The 15,660-nt window shown below is 39.2% G+C and overlaps 2 protein-coding genes across 10 annotated transcripts in view; one reads left to right on the top strand and one right to left on the bottom strand.

Moving 5' to 3' along the window:
* Positions 1-530: 530 nt before the first annotated feature.
* Positions 531-2,201, bottom strand: tmem220 (transmembrane protein 220). Its single transcript, XM_043235099.1, has 6 exons — positions 1,767-2,201; positions 1,618-1,647; positions 1,476-1,536; positions 1,056-1,179; positions 919-978; positions 531-841 (listed from the first exon to the last, which is right to left on the bottom strand). Exons 1-6 carry the CDS (start codon positions 1,974-1,976, stop codon positions 709-711), a joined length of 618 nt encoding a protein of 205 aa, XP_043091034.1. The 5' UTR covers positions 1,977-2,201; the 3' UTR covers positions 531-708.
* A 956-nt stretch (positions 2,202-3,157) lies between these two features.
* The window catches only part of map2k4a (mitogen-activated protein kinase kinase 4a), a 13,812-nt gene continuing 1,309 nt past the window's right edge, over positions 3,158-15,660 (top strand). Inside the window, exons 1-13 of one of the 9 annotated variants that reach the window (XM_043235089.1) lie at positions 3,158-3,394; positions 5,049-5,084; positions 6,779-6,811; positions 9,190-9,207; positions 9,670-9,772; positions 10,493-10,667; positions 11,347-11,466; positions 11,555-11,674; positions 11,762-11,813; positions 11,895-12,022; positions 15,071-15,148; positions 15,233-15,381; positions 15,600-15,645. In XM_043235089.1, the coding sequence (XP_043091024.1) occupies positions 3,286-3,394; positions 5,049-5,084; positions 6,779-6,811; positions 9,190-9,207; positions 9,670-9,772; positions 10,493-10,667; positions 11,347-11,466; positions 11,555-11,674; positions 11,762-11,813; positions 11,895-12,022; positions 15,071-15,148; positions 15,233-15,381; positions 15,600-15,645 (1,167 nt within the window). In that variant the 5' untranslated portion in view covers positions 3,158-3,285. Of the gene's footprint in view, positions 3,395-5,048; positions 5,085-5,652; positions 6,435-6,778; positions 6,812-9,189; positions 9,208-9,669; positions 9,773-10,492; positions 10,668-11,346; positions 11,467-11,554; positions 11,675-11,761; positions 11,814-11,894; positions 12,023-15,070; positions 15,149-15,232; positions 15,382-15,599; positions 15,646-15,660 lie in introns of those variants that run through there. The other 8 variants (XM_043235091.1, XM_043235090.1, XM_043235095.1 and 5 more) reach the window with 8 other exon arrangements.

Here is a 15,660-nt window from a genome sequence, read left to right as displayed (position 1 = left end):
GAACAACTGCACATGTCTATCAATGGTACGTATTATTTAAAAGGCATTAAAATGCATATTAAAAGATTAATGTAGTTGCAAATGACATACATCTGATCTACAGCAGATTAGGGATGAAATATATGCATTAAATGTTACTCTAAAAAGCCAAATTCGGTAAATTAGGTGAACTTGAGTCTGATTTGTAGATCTTTCGTGACTCTTAATATATATATATATATATATATATATATATATATATATATATATATATATATATATATATATATATATATATATATATTTTTTATATATATAGAAATATTTTTTTTTTTTTATATTTATTTCTTATATTATATATATATAAAGGCAGCAGCTTTGGCTATATTTGCAAGTAGGAAGATGACCTTTTTTTAAACAACAAGGGCTGCATCCAAAGTCGTTCAAAATGACTAGGCCTACCTACAAACTCTGATCAAATGCTCACAAGTATCGATTGAGCTCAGTTCGGTGCCTTGAAGTCATTTAGCTCATGTTAATGCAAAAGCTTCTTACCGTTTTTAAAAAACGGCTGTTATTTATTCAACACCAGAAACGATATGACTGAACACAAGCCTTCAGATGAATCTTTGGGTCACTTTTGTATTATAAAGGCACTACGCTGTTATTTATTTTCGAATTAATTCAGGAGATTTGAGAGACGAACGTCTGCACGATGCTAGCAGCTGATCAGAGAGCGGTGGTGCAGTGTTCAGGCCAGTGCTTCCTCAGCTCTGCGTTCATGTAGTAATGCATCCACGTGACGAAGGGAAACGCTGCGATTCCCACAGCGGTGCAGATCCTGACCGAGCCCACGGAGCTCCTGCAGGACGCAAACACGCGGTCAATAACTCGTACGAGTCACAGCCTTTTCAAACGGATGCTAAGCGGTGCCTTCACCTTCCTGAACGTCTGCACAAGAGCAGCCAGAACACCGTCAGCACGAGCCCACAACATTCCCTAAAAGACAAAAAAATGATGGGATGAATTAAATAATCCCTCGGGGGCTGCTTCAAAATCCTCTGAGCGGCCGTTACCTTCCTTCCTCTTGCTGGAAAATGTCCGTAATCCCCTCTTTATGAAGTTTCCAGCCCATAATGACTGCAAACGCAGAGGCTACGAGCACATGCAAGTCGGCCAGCCTCCTCCATAACAACGACTCTGGAGAAATTATAACACAAATTCATTTACAAGCCAAGAAGTTTAAAATGCATGCGAAAAATGCATGCATTTTGTGTGCCCTGAAGGTAGGCCTATTTGTATATTCGACACATTGTGCCTTAAACATTGCATATCATTCTGTCTTATGAGACGAATATAAGAGTCATATAAGAGTCAATACCAAATTCGAATTAAAAAATGCACTTATTCTGGGTGCGCGTTTATTTTTCGATGTATTTCTATTACTCTAGATGGCAGCATCGCGTCTCATTTCGACTCGTTTCACTTCTTTTTACCTGTTATTTGAGGCTGGCAGCAAAGCGAAAAACACAGTCCGGCTGGAATAGCGTAACCAACCTGCAGAAACGAACGCAAAACAACGTAAGGAGCGCGCACGCGTTTAACAACGACAGATGTGTTTGAAAGTCAGTCTTGTACCATCCACAAAGCGGCATCCGGATCATTTATCTGGAGATAAACAAACGAGTCTGCGGTTAACGCGTTGCTTATCCCGGGTGATGTCTTACATGCACAAACCAGTCTTTTAACTGATGATCGTCGCAAATACACGTATAAGCAGCATTTACCTGCACGTAAGTCGCCAGCGAGAAAAACACTGACATTAATAAATTGCAAGCTCTCCAGATGACCTGAGACAACGAGACACTCGTCTTGTTCGCCATTCGGACTATTTCGCATTTAATGAGTTTATCAGCATTTCTCCGAAACTCAACACATCGGACTTTATAACTGTACGCTTTTCCGGACACGACCGTCGCCGGAATGAAACTAGGCATTGTGGGAAGTGTAGTTCACGATCATTCTCATTCAACCGTTTGGATTAACGACGCAAGCAACCATTAAATCAGTCGAATTACATAGAATTACGAAATCAGTCAGTTACATAGGCCTGTTAGTTATTATATAATATATAAATAACGTCCAGATGATCCAAACCGTTTTCTTTGCTGCCTTAATGCTTTAGCAGTACATTTTTTATTCTTATTTTATTTATTTTGCCATGCCAGTAAAAGTATTTGAACTAAATTAAAAACGATTTTTACATATCTTTCACATATTAAATCATATTAAGTCCTCAAAAATCTTAATTAATAAGAAATTACACACACACACACACACACACACACACACACACACACACACACACACACACACACACACACACATATATATATATTTAAAAAGAAAATAAAAAATTAATTTATATATATATATATATATATATATATATATATATATATATATATATAATTAATTTTTATTTTCTTTCTTAAATAAATAGACATATTCGCTTGATCTATAATACATTCAGCAAACGCACAATTCTTTTCTGTGCATTAGACTATTTAAAAAAATAAATAAATACAGGTATACTGAACATTTCAGAGAGGGAGAGAAGGGAGATTGTTCATAAAATTGATAGAATAGAATAGAATAGAATAGAATACTAGAATACATCGAATTGATTTGTTCTATTTTATGTAATTATATGATCATAAATCACGCGGATTTAACAATACATTTTTTAGGTGAAAATAATCTATATTTCTTTTATGCCAAAAGAAATCAATATAAGTAAAAAAATGAATATTTGTGGCAAATTTCTTACCTCAAATATGTCAATTTTTGGTTGGTAGCATGCAACTCTAAGGACTTCATTTGGACAATTTTATAGGCGATTTTCTCAATATCTTTTTAGATTACAGATTACAGAAACCATACATTAACAGAAAGCTAATGTGTTCAGCTTTTATGACATATAAATCTAATAAAAAAAATTAAAAAACCCTTACATGACCAGGGTCGCATGCATGCATGCATTTTTGTACATTTATTAAATACATATCTGTTCTACATTCAGTTTGTGATGCCAATAAAGCACATACTGCACTGAGAGAGAGAGAGAGAGAGAGAGAGAGACAGAGAGAGAGAGAGAGAGAGAGAGAGAGAGAGAGAGAGAGAGAGAGAGAGAGAGAGAGAGAGAGAGAGAGAGAGCGAGCGAGCGCTGTTCTTCTGTTCTGTAGGTTGCTCTGCTGTCTGTCTCTGCATTGCAGCCCAGCGCTGGCTGCTGGAAGTCAAACCCAAATGGCGACGTCCAGCCCCAGCAGCACCCCAGCAGCATCAGCCTCCAGCAACAGCGCGCAGCACCACCCGACCCAGAGCCAGCACATCAGCACCATGAGCAGCATGCAAGGTCAGAGCCCGAACCGAACCGAGACCCGACGACAGTCCGCCCCGCGTCGGACGAGCCCCGATCCCGCCGAGCGGCTTTAGCTAAGCTGCCGACCTCACCTTCCCGTTTACGAGCTCCGAAACGCGCGTTTTGAAGCGCGACCTGCTTCGGCTGCTTTATACTAGCGAGTGCGATTCTAATTTTAGCGTCCCGTTAGCCGCACTGCTAACCGCTTCGGTCGAGCACTGACAGGCCCGTGAATATTTAATTTTCTCAGCGTTGTCGTTACGCCGTTTACTCCGTAACCTCGGGATACATTTGCGTTTTGTATGTCCTTGTTGATGTCGGCGGTGCGTTCATACATTTAACCTCGTCGTTTGGGTTCTGACTGTCAATGGAGTTTGTTGACATTTTTAGCTGGATTGCTAACTTGACCGGCTAACGATACGATGCTAAAAAGGAACTTCGGATAAACGCAAGTGTTTTGGGGGGGATTGAAGAGTCGTTTCTAAATAGATGGAAATGCTAAGATATTATTTGGATTGTTTGCGGACCACGTGAATAATAATACCTGTTTTTATAAAGAAAGTGACACTGTTAAACGAAAAGCTCACTGACAGCTTGTGTATTATAAACCAGCGATTCTCAATCTCAATCCCCAAAACATCTTTCTTTTACAAAAACCTAATATATTCTGTGGGAAAAAAATAAATTAAAAATTAAAAAAATAAATATATATATATATATATATATATATATATATATATATATATATATATATATATATATATATATATATATATATATGTATATATTTATTTAAATAGTAGCCTACTAATTCAAAATTAAATTCTTAAAATTACTTTTTTAATATATATATATATATATATATATATATATATATATATATATATATATATATATATATATATATATACACACACACACACACACACACACATTTTTTTCATTTTAATTGAATACATTTTTATTATTATTATTATTATTATTATTATTATTATTATTAATGTATCCTTTTTACACAATTTTCCTATAAACTTTTCCATGGGCCCACTAGCATCTTGTTGCCCCCTCGTAAAATAAAATATTTAAATAAAATAAATAAGTAAAAAAAAAACCCCCAAAAAAACCAACATCCTCTTTTACATAAACTACTGCATAAATGATTTTATGATTGCGGTTTGGGCAGTTTTATGACTCCCAATTGCCACATGATTGAATATGAGTCATTAGGTAGATCGTTATCTATCGTAACTTTGCATTTAAGGTAGAATGCGGATTAGTTTAGATTTCCCAGTGTGAAATTTAACATGAAATGCGGATCTGTGTGGATAACAGATAGCTGTAATTAGTTGGTACTAATTTTGGCCTGAAATGCGACCCTTTCAGTGATTTATTTTGGACATGGTGTGGTGTAGTGGTTAAACGTGTGGGCTGGTAACCGAACGGTTGCAGGTTTGAACATGGACACCAATGTGCATGAATTAAGTTCATCACCAAGCTCATGATGATTGTTGTGCTCTTTGTCTTGATATTGAACATGTTTCGGTTTTTCTGTTGTGTCCTGTTATGGTTTATTTTTCGCTAGGCCGTCCTAAGTTGCCTCTTAACGGGGTGTTCTGTCCAAACTGATGCAGTTCGTTTTGATTTTCAGACATCAGCTCATGCTGGAGGTTTCAGAGAGATTCAGGTAGTTACTGACTTCACATCAAATGGTTTGGACTTGAACATTATGTAAAATATAATTGTGTTTTGCACCTTATTACGTTGATGCTAAAGAAATCTCATTACCACAATATAATATTGCACACAAACAGATGTGTGTATATGTATGTGTGTGTCTATATTATATATATATATATATATATATATATATATATATATATATATATATATATATATATATATATATATATATATATATAGTGATTTATTACAGATACTGTCATTATGCAATTAATTAAATGCACAATAGTACAATTTATTTATCACTAATTTATTTATAATCATATTACTGTACTATCAACTACAAGAGGACTCTATTATTTTATTTATGAATATATATATATATATATATATATATATATATATATATATATATATATATATATATATAATTTTTTTTTTTTTGGTCTTTTTTTTTGTTTTTTTTAATGCATGATGATAATGTTATATGCTATTAATTAATTTTATTAAAATTATTAATTATTAATTTTTATTTAAAAAAATGTCTTGAACTGTCCTTATATTTTAGGTCGATTAAATTTAAAAATTCTGTGAAACAGTAATGAGAATTACAATAGAATTACAACTTTATTCAGTTTCGTCCTCATTTTGTGATGAAATATGAAGCCTATTTTTTTCACTTCTTGACGCATTTCTACTAATTTCATTTTTGTTCTCAACTAGGGTTTATGTACTTATTTTTTACACTGTTCTGGGATGGTTTCAGTCCGTGCATATCATATTTTACCTCTAACTCGTCGGTCTGAAGCTCAACGTAGAAACCCTTCAGTTTAGCCTGTCTGTTCTCTATCTCTCTTTGTGGCGCTTCTACAAAACCTCCTCCGCCACACCATCGTCCCAGTGTTTCCTGAAAGCGCTGCGTGACGCGATTCTGCGTTGCTCGCCGGCCTCACAGTCACGCAGGAAGAGGAAACTCGCGCGAATGAATGAAGTTCCCAGTTAATCTCAGTCCGCATCGCTTCTTACGTTCAGATAAACCAGTTGCGTGAGAAAAGAAACGTTTACTTTTGGTGCGACTGAGATTATCGGAGCGTGAAAAAATACAGTCCCTGTCTTTCCGTTACAAAACGTTACGTTGAATCGAATGTTTAACATTTGTTTTTGATTTCCTGAAATAACCTGACTCTTTTCCCAACATAGACTTTATTTTAGCCGCCTGACGTTCTCCGGCCGGACGGTTTCTTTTAAAGTCTGTGTATTTAAGCAATGCAACTCAATATTCCCCCTCATGATATTTCTCTCCCTTTATCTCTCGTCTCTTCTTACCCACAATCCTCCCCGATGCCGGACCACGGTGAGACCCTGTGAAATTGTCTTCCCCAGAAACAACTGCTGTTTATATTCCCTCTGAACTGTTTCGTTTTTTCCCTCTCCTTCGTTTCTCTCTTAGTCTGGTGTTTCCCTTTTGTTTCGTTTTTACGTTCTGCTGGTTTCCGGTCGCTGTTGCGTGTGAACCTCCTCTGCATGCGCACACATTTCCCATGATTCACTGATGCACATCCCGGCACAAAGGTTTGGTTTGCGCGTGGTTTTCTTCGACTTTGAGGCTTCGTCGCCACGAGGAGCCGGTTATGACAGAATTAGCGTTGGATTTTGTTCCAGCTCAAACCATGTGTCCGTTGTTCTTCTCGCCACCAGGGTTTCAGATAAACCTGTCCGGACTTCATCAAAGTAAGCCAACCCTTCCGTAGCGTGCCTGTAGCTGGTTTTGGGAGTCTGTCCTGTCCCGACACTAATGGGTTTCTGCTGGACTTGTGCCGGTCTACGACAAATCTCTCTGCGTGCTGGAGATGGAGGGTGGTTGAAGCCCTAGAGAGTAAGGCTTTAAAGAGAATAAAGCAGTAATGCAATCGTAAATAACCTATTTTTTAATTATGAACGTAAATGCATAATATATTAAATTGATCAGAGCTGACAACAGATTTTGTCACTGTTGAAAACGAATTAAAAACCGATATGAAGATAGCTGCATAATAATAATAATAATAATCATATAACTGCTAATTTATAAAAAGGACCAAATGGTTTTCCTAAAGAAAATAAAGCAGCAACGCTATCTTCAAATATAATGACAGTTTGTACGATTTATGTTATATAAAATTGATAATGAGAGAATCTATTGTCATCGTTTATGTCGGCAAATAAATGCATAATTAAGTAGTTTTACGTATTTATTTATTTGCTTAAAATAAATTGTGTTGACTACGCAAACAGTAAAGCAATACAATCTCGTTATTCTTATAAAATAAAGATATTTGATATATGGTGACAACTTTTTAATTCATCATTCAAATGGAAGGTATATGTATTTATGTATTTAACAGAAGTGTATCAGCTTACACTTAATCTAATGATGTTTAATGAATATATTAATATTTATAGTTATATGATATCAATCATTATAAATTACAAAAGCAATTATTAGCAACAAGCAGAAATAATACAATTTGTCTGTCTGTTTTTGGCATAAAAATATTAATAAACCATTTTCTGAGCCATTTGACCTGTACTTAAAAAAATAAGTATTGCGGAGAACAAATATTTCTTTGAATCCGACAATTTCGTCAAGTTCTCATTATCGTCTGTATCAGCCGTGTTTCAGCCACCCTTCTCTCTAGATATTGTAATTTAAGCCATTAAATAACACACGCAATTCAAACAAGTACATAAAGAGGATTCGGTGAGAAATCGCACAAGTCTAAGACTTTGAGCTTCCATTGACTTTGGAGCCAAAACGATTCACTCCTGGACAGTCGATTGGTCCTGACTTTCTTTTGATTCACGCCTAGTCCGTTTAATCAAAATCAGCCTGCACTCGATCCAGATCTCTTCGATGATCACGCATGTACTTTCTGCATCGATCGGTGGTTGAACACAGTAATGGAAGCTCTGGTGGCTGTTTACTGAGGTGTTCAGACGGCTTTCTACTAACCGGTGCAGCGGGGATTGCCTTGGGTGTTGTAGCTGTCTTCAGTGTTTCTTGGGTTTGCATTTTGTTTAGTGTCGAAGCTGTTTTTTGGCATGAGCATCTCGAACAAACACCGGCTTGTTGGGACATGGACGCACATGCCGTGAGATTTCAGAAATGTCGTTCCTCTGGTATTCGGATCCTCGCATTCTTGCGGTGGAGGGAAAATAGTCCTCAATTTCTCAGGGATGTGCTTACCCTCATTTTCCAGTTTGTTTTGGGCGCTCAAGTGTTTGTTTTATGTTAACACGATTTTTAATTTGTCTTTTGTGGTGTAACGTAATTGCCACATGCATTTATTTGGAGACATAAGCATTGAGTTGTAGTTTTAGAAAAAAAAACATCTCTGTCAATCCTTCTCATAATTCATTGAAATTGTGGTTTGAGGTGAAATGTGCTTCTGTTTATTGAGAAGAGCAGAAAAGTCACGAAACTGCCTTGTCTATTATTATTATTATTATTATTATAACAAAATATTAGAAAAATGTCTAAAAAATTACTATTGGAGATACAGGCCAAAATACAGTAATAATATACTGAAATAAGAAAAATAAATTAATGAAAATTAGCCATATTACCCACATTTAGCTGTATGAATTCTCATTAATTTCCGTCTGATTAATAGTAATGATTTATGGATTTAAAAAATATATATATGTTCTGATTAAATAGCTTTGGTGGAAAGAAAGCGGTGGCATTTAATTGCTTAGATAATGTTTTAATTAATTGTAAATAAAAACAAGTAAAATGATGGAAAATATATTAAGGTGAAATATCGACAGCATATAGAGCTCAATTGCCCAAATTTATTTCTGGAAACTTTATTTTCATAACTTATTAAATTATGTGTTTATGTATAAAATAATTCAAATAAATACATTATTTTATTATTATTTATTTATTTATACATTTTTTTTGGCCTTGGGGTGTGGGGACTCATGTTGCATTTTGGTTTCTGTTATGTTGCATTGGCTTCATTTTTGTGGTGGATATTTTTAGCGCTTATAAAACGCAGGCTAGATAAACCGTACGGTCTGCGCATCACAGACTCATGTGTAATTTTGTGTTTGGGTTGTGTTAGGTGTTATGTGTGATGAAGGTAAGTCTGCGTTTAGTATTCGTTTTGTGTCTGGATGTGATCAGATCGCTGTGTTGTCTTGAGTGGATGTAGATGGGGAAAGAGCTGTTTCGGTGATGTTATACGCAGGGTAGGAGCATGTCGGACTGCAGTCTCTGTCCTCCGCTGCCAGATTTGCTAAAGCCGTCGTCACCCTCTCTGTACTTTTTTTTTCCCCAATGAAGACGTTTTACACCTTCGGCATGCTCTGGTGGCTTTAGGAAATCTGGCTCTTGGGTTCCTCTCCTGGTGCTCAGATGTGCATGTCTCTAGTAAACTCTTCACACGACCCTCCCACATCTTCCATGGCTTAGTTAGAGATCAACCTGTGTCAAATACACCCGCAGCTTTGTCTTCATGCTCTCTGAGTGTGCTGGTTTGTGTGTGAAAATGCTTTTCCCTGACTGTGTCGCTTAACCTGAAGGTCTCTTCCTCCTCCGTCAGGTAAACGTAAAGCCCTGAAGTTAAATTTTGCCAATCCTCCAATCAAACCTACTTCCAGAATCACTCTGAACACTGCCGGACTTCCTTTCCAGAACCCACACATGTGAGTACAGCCGTTTTACTCGCCGTCAGTCCATCCGAAATGAGTTTGTTGGATCAGATTCGGGGAAATGTAGAATTACGTCCCTTGTTCGTCAATGGATGCTCTGCAGTGAATGGGTGCAGAGTCCAAACATCTGATAAAAACATCACAATAATCCACGGCACTCCAGTCCTTCAGTCAATGTCTGATGAAGAGAAAAACTGTGTTTGTAAGAAACAAGTCCATTATTAAGATGTTCACGGGATGAAGTCCATCTCCCGTTGTCCCTCACATTGAAATATTTAACAACTATTTTGAACTGTTTTCTCTTTTAGGCAGTGCTTGATCTGTGCAGATTTCTCTCCCGGTCTTTCTTTTCACATGAGAAAAGAATATTAGGAGTAATAGCCGGAAGCAATGATTCGAAGATGAAATGGATTTGTTTCCTACAAACACGCAGCTCTTGGCTTCTAGAGACATTAAGTGATTGGCGTGGATTGCTCTCATTAAACGGTTTTTAATGGTTTACGGATTTAAAGTAAAATGGAATTATTTTTTTCTTTTTAAACTAAATGTATCAATCATTGGATTAAATAAATGCCAGGATAATAGACTTTTGTTGCAAGCCTGATCTACAAGCTTTTGAGTTTTGTCCCTCAACTCAGAGCTGTGGATGATATCCGGACTTGGGTTTTGTCTTTCCGTCCTCGGCCGTGATGGTCTTCACGTGTGTGTTTTCAGAGAGCGGCTGCGGACACACAGTATCGAGTCGTCTGGGAAGCTGAAGATCTCTCCGGAGCAGCACTGGGACTTCACAGCCGAAGACCTGAAGGACCTCGGCGAGATCGGCAGAGGAGCGTACGGCTCCGTCAACAAGATGGTGCACAAACCCAGTGGACAAATCATGGCCGTCAAAGTAAAACTGAACGCTTTCTGTTACTCTTTAGGTTTTCTTTGAAAGATAAAACCAACGTATTGCACAGCCTTCTCTTAAAGGCAAGCTTTTCAAGGGTCAGTATAGACCAGAAAACCAAAGTCGTGTTGGGTAGCGGACTAGAAATGAAAGTTGTTGGTGCACCTTTAAGTAAAATCAGGTCAAAATAAGTTCAACTAATTAGGTTCGGTTAATTTTGTGAGGTTTGTGTTGTTAAATTTAGTTTGACATTTTATGTAAAATATTTAGTAATTCTAGTAGTTTCAGATGGCTCTAAATTTAAATTAAATATTTTTGTCTGTTTTGTCAACCATTTATAGAAACTTCTGACCTTTTGCCTTTTGTAGTGGCATCAATTTCATAAAAAAAAGTACAATTTGCATCCATGCCATTTTTCTTGATGCACATAAACGAAATTTATTCTGAAAATGTGTTTCCTTCTTAGTTTTTGCGCATTCATATAAAAAGTTAATCCGGCTCAATTGCAGATCCTTCTCATTTTTAGAATTTACGCGCATTTTATTTCTTATGCGATGCTCCAAAACGGTTGGATGACAATATAGCTGTCGGCTCTCTTATTTTGAACTTGCTCCGAAAGCATTTGGGCAGAAAATGGTGTGCTCTTCTGAAATAATGAGCAAATGGCTCTGTTTGATGACAGAGGATCCGGTCGACGGTAGACGAGCGAGAACAGAAGCAGCTGCTGATGGACCTGGACGTGGTCATGAGGAGCAGCGACTGTCCCTACATCGTCCAGTTTTACGGGGCTCTCTTCAGAGAGGTTCGTCCGTTTGCTCCGCTTCCCGCCTCACGCTTTCTTTGAGAGTCTTTCCTCTCAAGACGCTCGTTCTGCCTTTTGTCTTTCTCAGGGGGATTGCTGGATATGCATGGAGCTCATGTCTACCTCCTTCGACAAATTCTACAAATACGTTTATTCCTCTTTAGACGAAGTGATTCCAGAGGAGATTTTAGGGAAAATAACGTTAGCTGTGAGTGTTCTTGCATTCATTTAATCCACCGAAGCGGTGCCTTCGTTAGCATCTCTTAAAATGCTGTGCGCTTCCGTGTCGTTTCAGACTGTGAAAGCACTTAACCACTTAAAAGAAAACTTGAAAATTATTCACAGAGGTAAGAGGGGCGGAATGGTGGAGTTTTGTTGAGTTGGTTTTAGCGGGATTAGATGTGAACGAATGCGTTTTCTCTCTGCAGACATAAAGCCATCAAATATCCTCCTGGACAGGAAAGGCAACATTAAGCTGTGTGATTTTGGCATCAGTGGACAGCTGGTCGACTCCATCGCCAAAACCAGAGACGCGGGTTGCAGGCCGTATATGGCGGTAAGATTTATTCGTTTACGTGTTCGTTACCACTGCCATTCAGAAATTTGAGTTTGCAGAGTTTTTGAACAGAAGACTGCATTTATTTGACAAAAAAAACATATTATTTTACATTCATTCCTGAGACCATGGTTGGATTTATAGCCTCGTGACTCCAGTCTTCAGCGTCACATGATCCTTCAGAAATCCTTACAATATACTGATTTGCTACTCGAGAGACATTTCTGGTTATTATTAGTGTTGACAGTTGTGCTGGTTCATATTTTTGTGGAAACTTTTGATGCGAAATTGGTATGGTATGAACGTCTTTTGATAAATAGAAATTTAAAAAAAACGGCTTTTAAAATGTTTTGCAACATTATGAATGCGTTTACGATCAGGTTTGATTAAAACAATGTGTTACAGGCAAAATACAATAACATAAAAAAAATACAGTACAATAGGTATTGATACCATTGCTACATTGCGTCATTATTATTATTACTTATTTTTGGGGTAATAAATAATTGTATTTCTAAAATGTTATTTAAAGATGCCACTGCTACTTTGGGTCTTTTTATTTTTTTAGCCAAAAAAAAAAATTATAATTAAATCTAATAATACTCTAATAATACTTATTAATAATAATAATAATAATAATAATACTTTGGGTTGTTTTTTTAATAAAATAAAATAATAATAATACATTTTATTTATATTTTTATTTATGTATTTAATAAATAAAAACATAATAATAATTATGGTGATGATAATAACAATAACAACAAGGATTGGGGGGGTACTTATAGAGAGAAACACACGTGTGTGTGTGTGTGTGTGTGTGTGAGTGATGTAACTGCAGGAGTGTCTGTGAATGAATCTCAGCTCTGCAGTGGCTCTGCTGCTGCTGATGATGATGTCATGCTCTAATCTGAGCTGTGATCTCATCATCATCATCATCCCCAGAGTCTCCTCACTGCATTATGACATCATCAGTCTATCAGCGTCGGTGACATCATTGCTTCGACTGACACGCACAGCTGTTAGTATGTGACACGCACAGCCTCGGCTGCCGTCTGGAGGGACGTGTTTGACAGGAGCACATCTGTTTCTGTGGCGTCCGTGCTGTGAAGCAGCTGGGTCAGACACAGGCAGACTGATGCGCTGGAAAAGCACTCTGCTGCACTCTCTCAGATCACGCCTATGTGTTCATCCAGAGTCCTGGGAAATGAAGCCCCGATTCCAGCATTTCTATAGCTATATTAGTTGAAACAGCATTTTTAGCACAACTAGCATCAGAAATCAGACGCATTTCTGAGTGGATGAGAATATTTGTAGGACAGGACTTCATGCGTCAGGAGAAGACGTTGTCTTTTCCGATGTTTTTGCAATGGTTTGATTAAAAAAAAAAATTTTATTTGAATTGATAAGAACATTTTGAAAAACAAATATAAATAATATACATTTTATTTTAACGTTGACCTTTCATCACCAAACACAAAAAAGTGTCGTAACGTTGCCCGGTATGGCACAGCCGGGGACCCACCCTGTAGCCAGGCCTGGGGCTGGGGCCGGGGCCGGCATGCGAGCACCTGGTGGCCAGGTCTTGTCCAGCCTGAAGGAGCAACGTGGGGCCAACCTCCCGTGGACCCACCACCTGCAGGAGGGACCTTAAGGGTCTAGTGCTTTGTGGTTTGGGCGGCGGCCGAAGGCAGGGACCTTGGCGACCCAACCCCTAGACACAGAATCTGGTTTTAGGGACATGATGTCACCTCTCTGGAGGGGAAGGAGCCTGAGTTGCTGCGGGAGGTGGAGAGGTACTGACTAGAGATAGCCGGGCTCACCTCCACGCGCAGCTTGGGCTCTGGAACCCATCTCCTCGAAAGGGACTGGTCTCTCCACTACTCTGGTGTGGCACTCAGTGAGAGGCCGGCCTTCTTGGAGTCTCTGCTGGAAATTGCTACAACCGGGGACTCTATCATTCTGCCGGGGTACTTCAACGCTCATGTGGGCGATGCTAGCGACACCTGGAGGGGCGTGATTGGGAGGAACAGCCCCCCTGATCTAAACCTGAGTGGTGTTCTGTTGTTGGACTTCTGTGCTGGTCACGGTCTGTCCATAACGAATACCATGTTCAAGCATAAAGGTGTCCACCAGTACACGTGACACCAGGACACCCTAGGGTGGAGGTCTATGATCTCCGGCCACATGTCTTGGACACTCGGGTGAAGAGAGGGGCGGAGCTGTCCACTCACCACCACCTGGTGTTGAGTTGGATCCGTTGGCGGGGGAGGAGGCCAGACAGACTTGGCAGGCCCAAACTTACCGTGAGGGTCTGTTGGGAATGTTTGGCAGAGACCCCTGTTAGGGAGACCTTCAACTCCCGCCTCCGGCAGAACTTTGACCGGATCCCGAGGGAGGCTGGAGACATTGAGTCCGAATGGACTATGTTCTCTACCTCCACTGGCGACGCAGCCGTCTGGAACTGTGGCCGTAAAGTCTCCGGGGCCTGTCGTGGTCGTTGGTGGGGAGCTCCTGCCTCAGGTGGAGGAGTTCAGTATCTTGGGGTCTTGTTCACGAGTGAGGGAAGGATGGAACGAGAGTAATGAAGTATATAATGCAGTAATGAGGTCGATGTATCGGTCTGACATGGTGAAGAAGGAGCTGAGCTACAAGGCGAAGCTCTCCATTTACCGGTTGATCCTCGTTCCTACTCTCACCTATGGTCATGAGCTTTGGGTCAGCTGAGGTGGCTCAGGCATCTGTGCTGAATGCCTCCCGGACGCCTCCCAATAGATTTGTTCTGGGCATGTCCCACCAGGAGGAGGCCCCGGGGAAGACCTAGGACATGCTGGAGAGACTCTATATATATATATATATATATATATATATACTGTTTTTGTGTATTTATATTTTGGACTACTACTAATTATTATTATTATTATTAATTTATTTGTAAGTATTGACAGTTTTGATGTCATGTCTGGAGTCTTTCTGTATGGTTGACTTTGTGTGTGTGTGTGTGTGTGTGTGTGTGTGTGTGTGTGTGTGTGTGTCTCTTTCTCTCAGCCGGAGAGGATAGACCCCAGCGCATCCAGGCAGGGTTACGATGTCCGCTCAGACGTCTGGAGTTTGGGAATCACACTGGTGAGGATGATGAGCTGTCTTGATCGTGTGTGTGTGTGTGTGTGTGTGTGTGAGATGTGTTACACTTCTACGACTCTGTTTCAGTACGAGCTGGCCACGGGACGCTTCCCCTACCCGAAGTGGAACAGTGTGTTTGATCAGCTGACGCAGGTGGTGAAGGGCGACCCGCCGCAGCTCAGCAGCTCCGAGGAGAGACAGTTCTCCCCCAAATTCATCAACTTCGTCAACCTGTGGTGAGACTCTCACACACCCAAGACCGTGTTCTTCCTCTTTCTCAGAGCTGCTGACTCAGCAGACGGGATGTAATAACTCTGATTTATTGTGTCGGACATCATGTGACGCACACACCGCCTCCTGCTGCTCAGTCACAGCAACTGCAAGAGTTCAGGATCGAGCTTGTGATCAGTCTGAACCTTTTATATTAACTCCAAAATGTTCTTGTTTCCATCAGCCTTACAAAGGACGAGTCAAAAAGGCCAAAGTACAAAGAGCTTCTGGTGAGTTCCTGTTTC

The sequence above is a fragment of the Puntigrus tetrazona genome, chromosome 3 (assembly GCF_018831695.1).
Source record: "Puntigrus tetrazona isolate hp1 chromosome 3, ASM1883169v1, whole genome shotgun sequence".
NCBI lineage: Eukaryota > Metazoa > Chordata > Actinopteri > Cypriniformes > Cyprinidae > Puntigrus > Puntigrus tetrazona.
Note: the sequence above shows the minus strand (reverse complement) of the source record. Positions and strands in the feature narration are given on the sequence as shown.

Coding starts and splice junctions, on each gene's coding strand:
- tmem220 (XM_043235099.1), bottom strand. CDS start 1,976: ATGCCTAGTTTCATTCCGGCGACGGTCGTGTCCGGAAAAGCGTACAGT. Junction 1,180..1,475: donor CTGCCAGCCTCAAATAACAG/GTAAAAAGAAGT, acceptor TAATTTCTCCAG/AGTCGTTGTTATGGAGGAGG. Junction 842..918: donor TTGTGCAGACGTTCAGGAAG/GTGAAGGCACCG, acceptor TGCGTCCTGCAG/GAGCTCCGTGGGCTCGGTCA.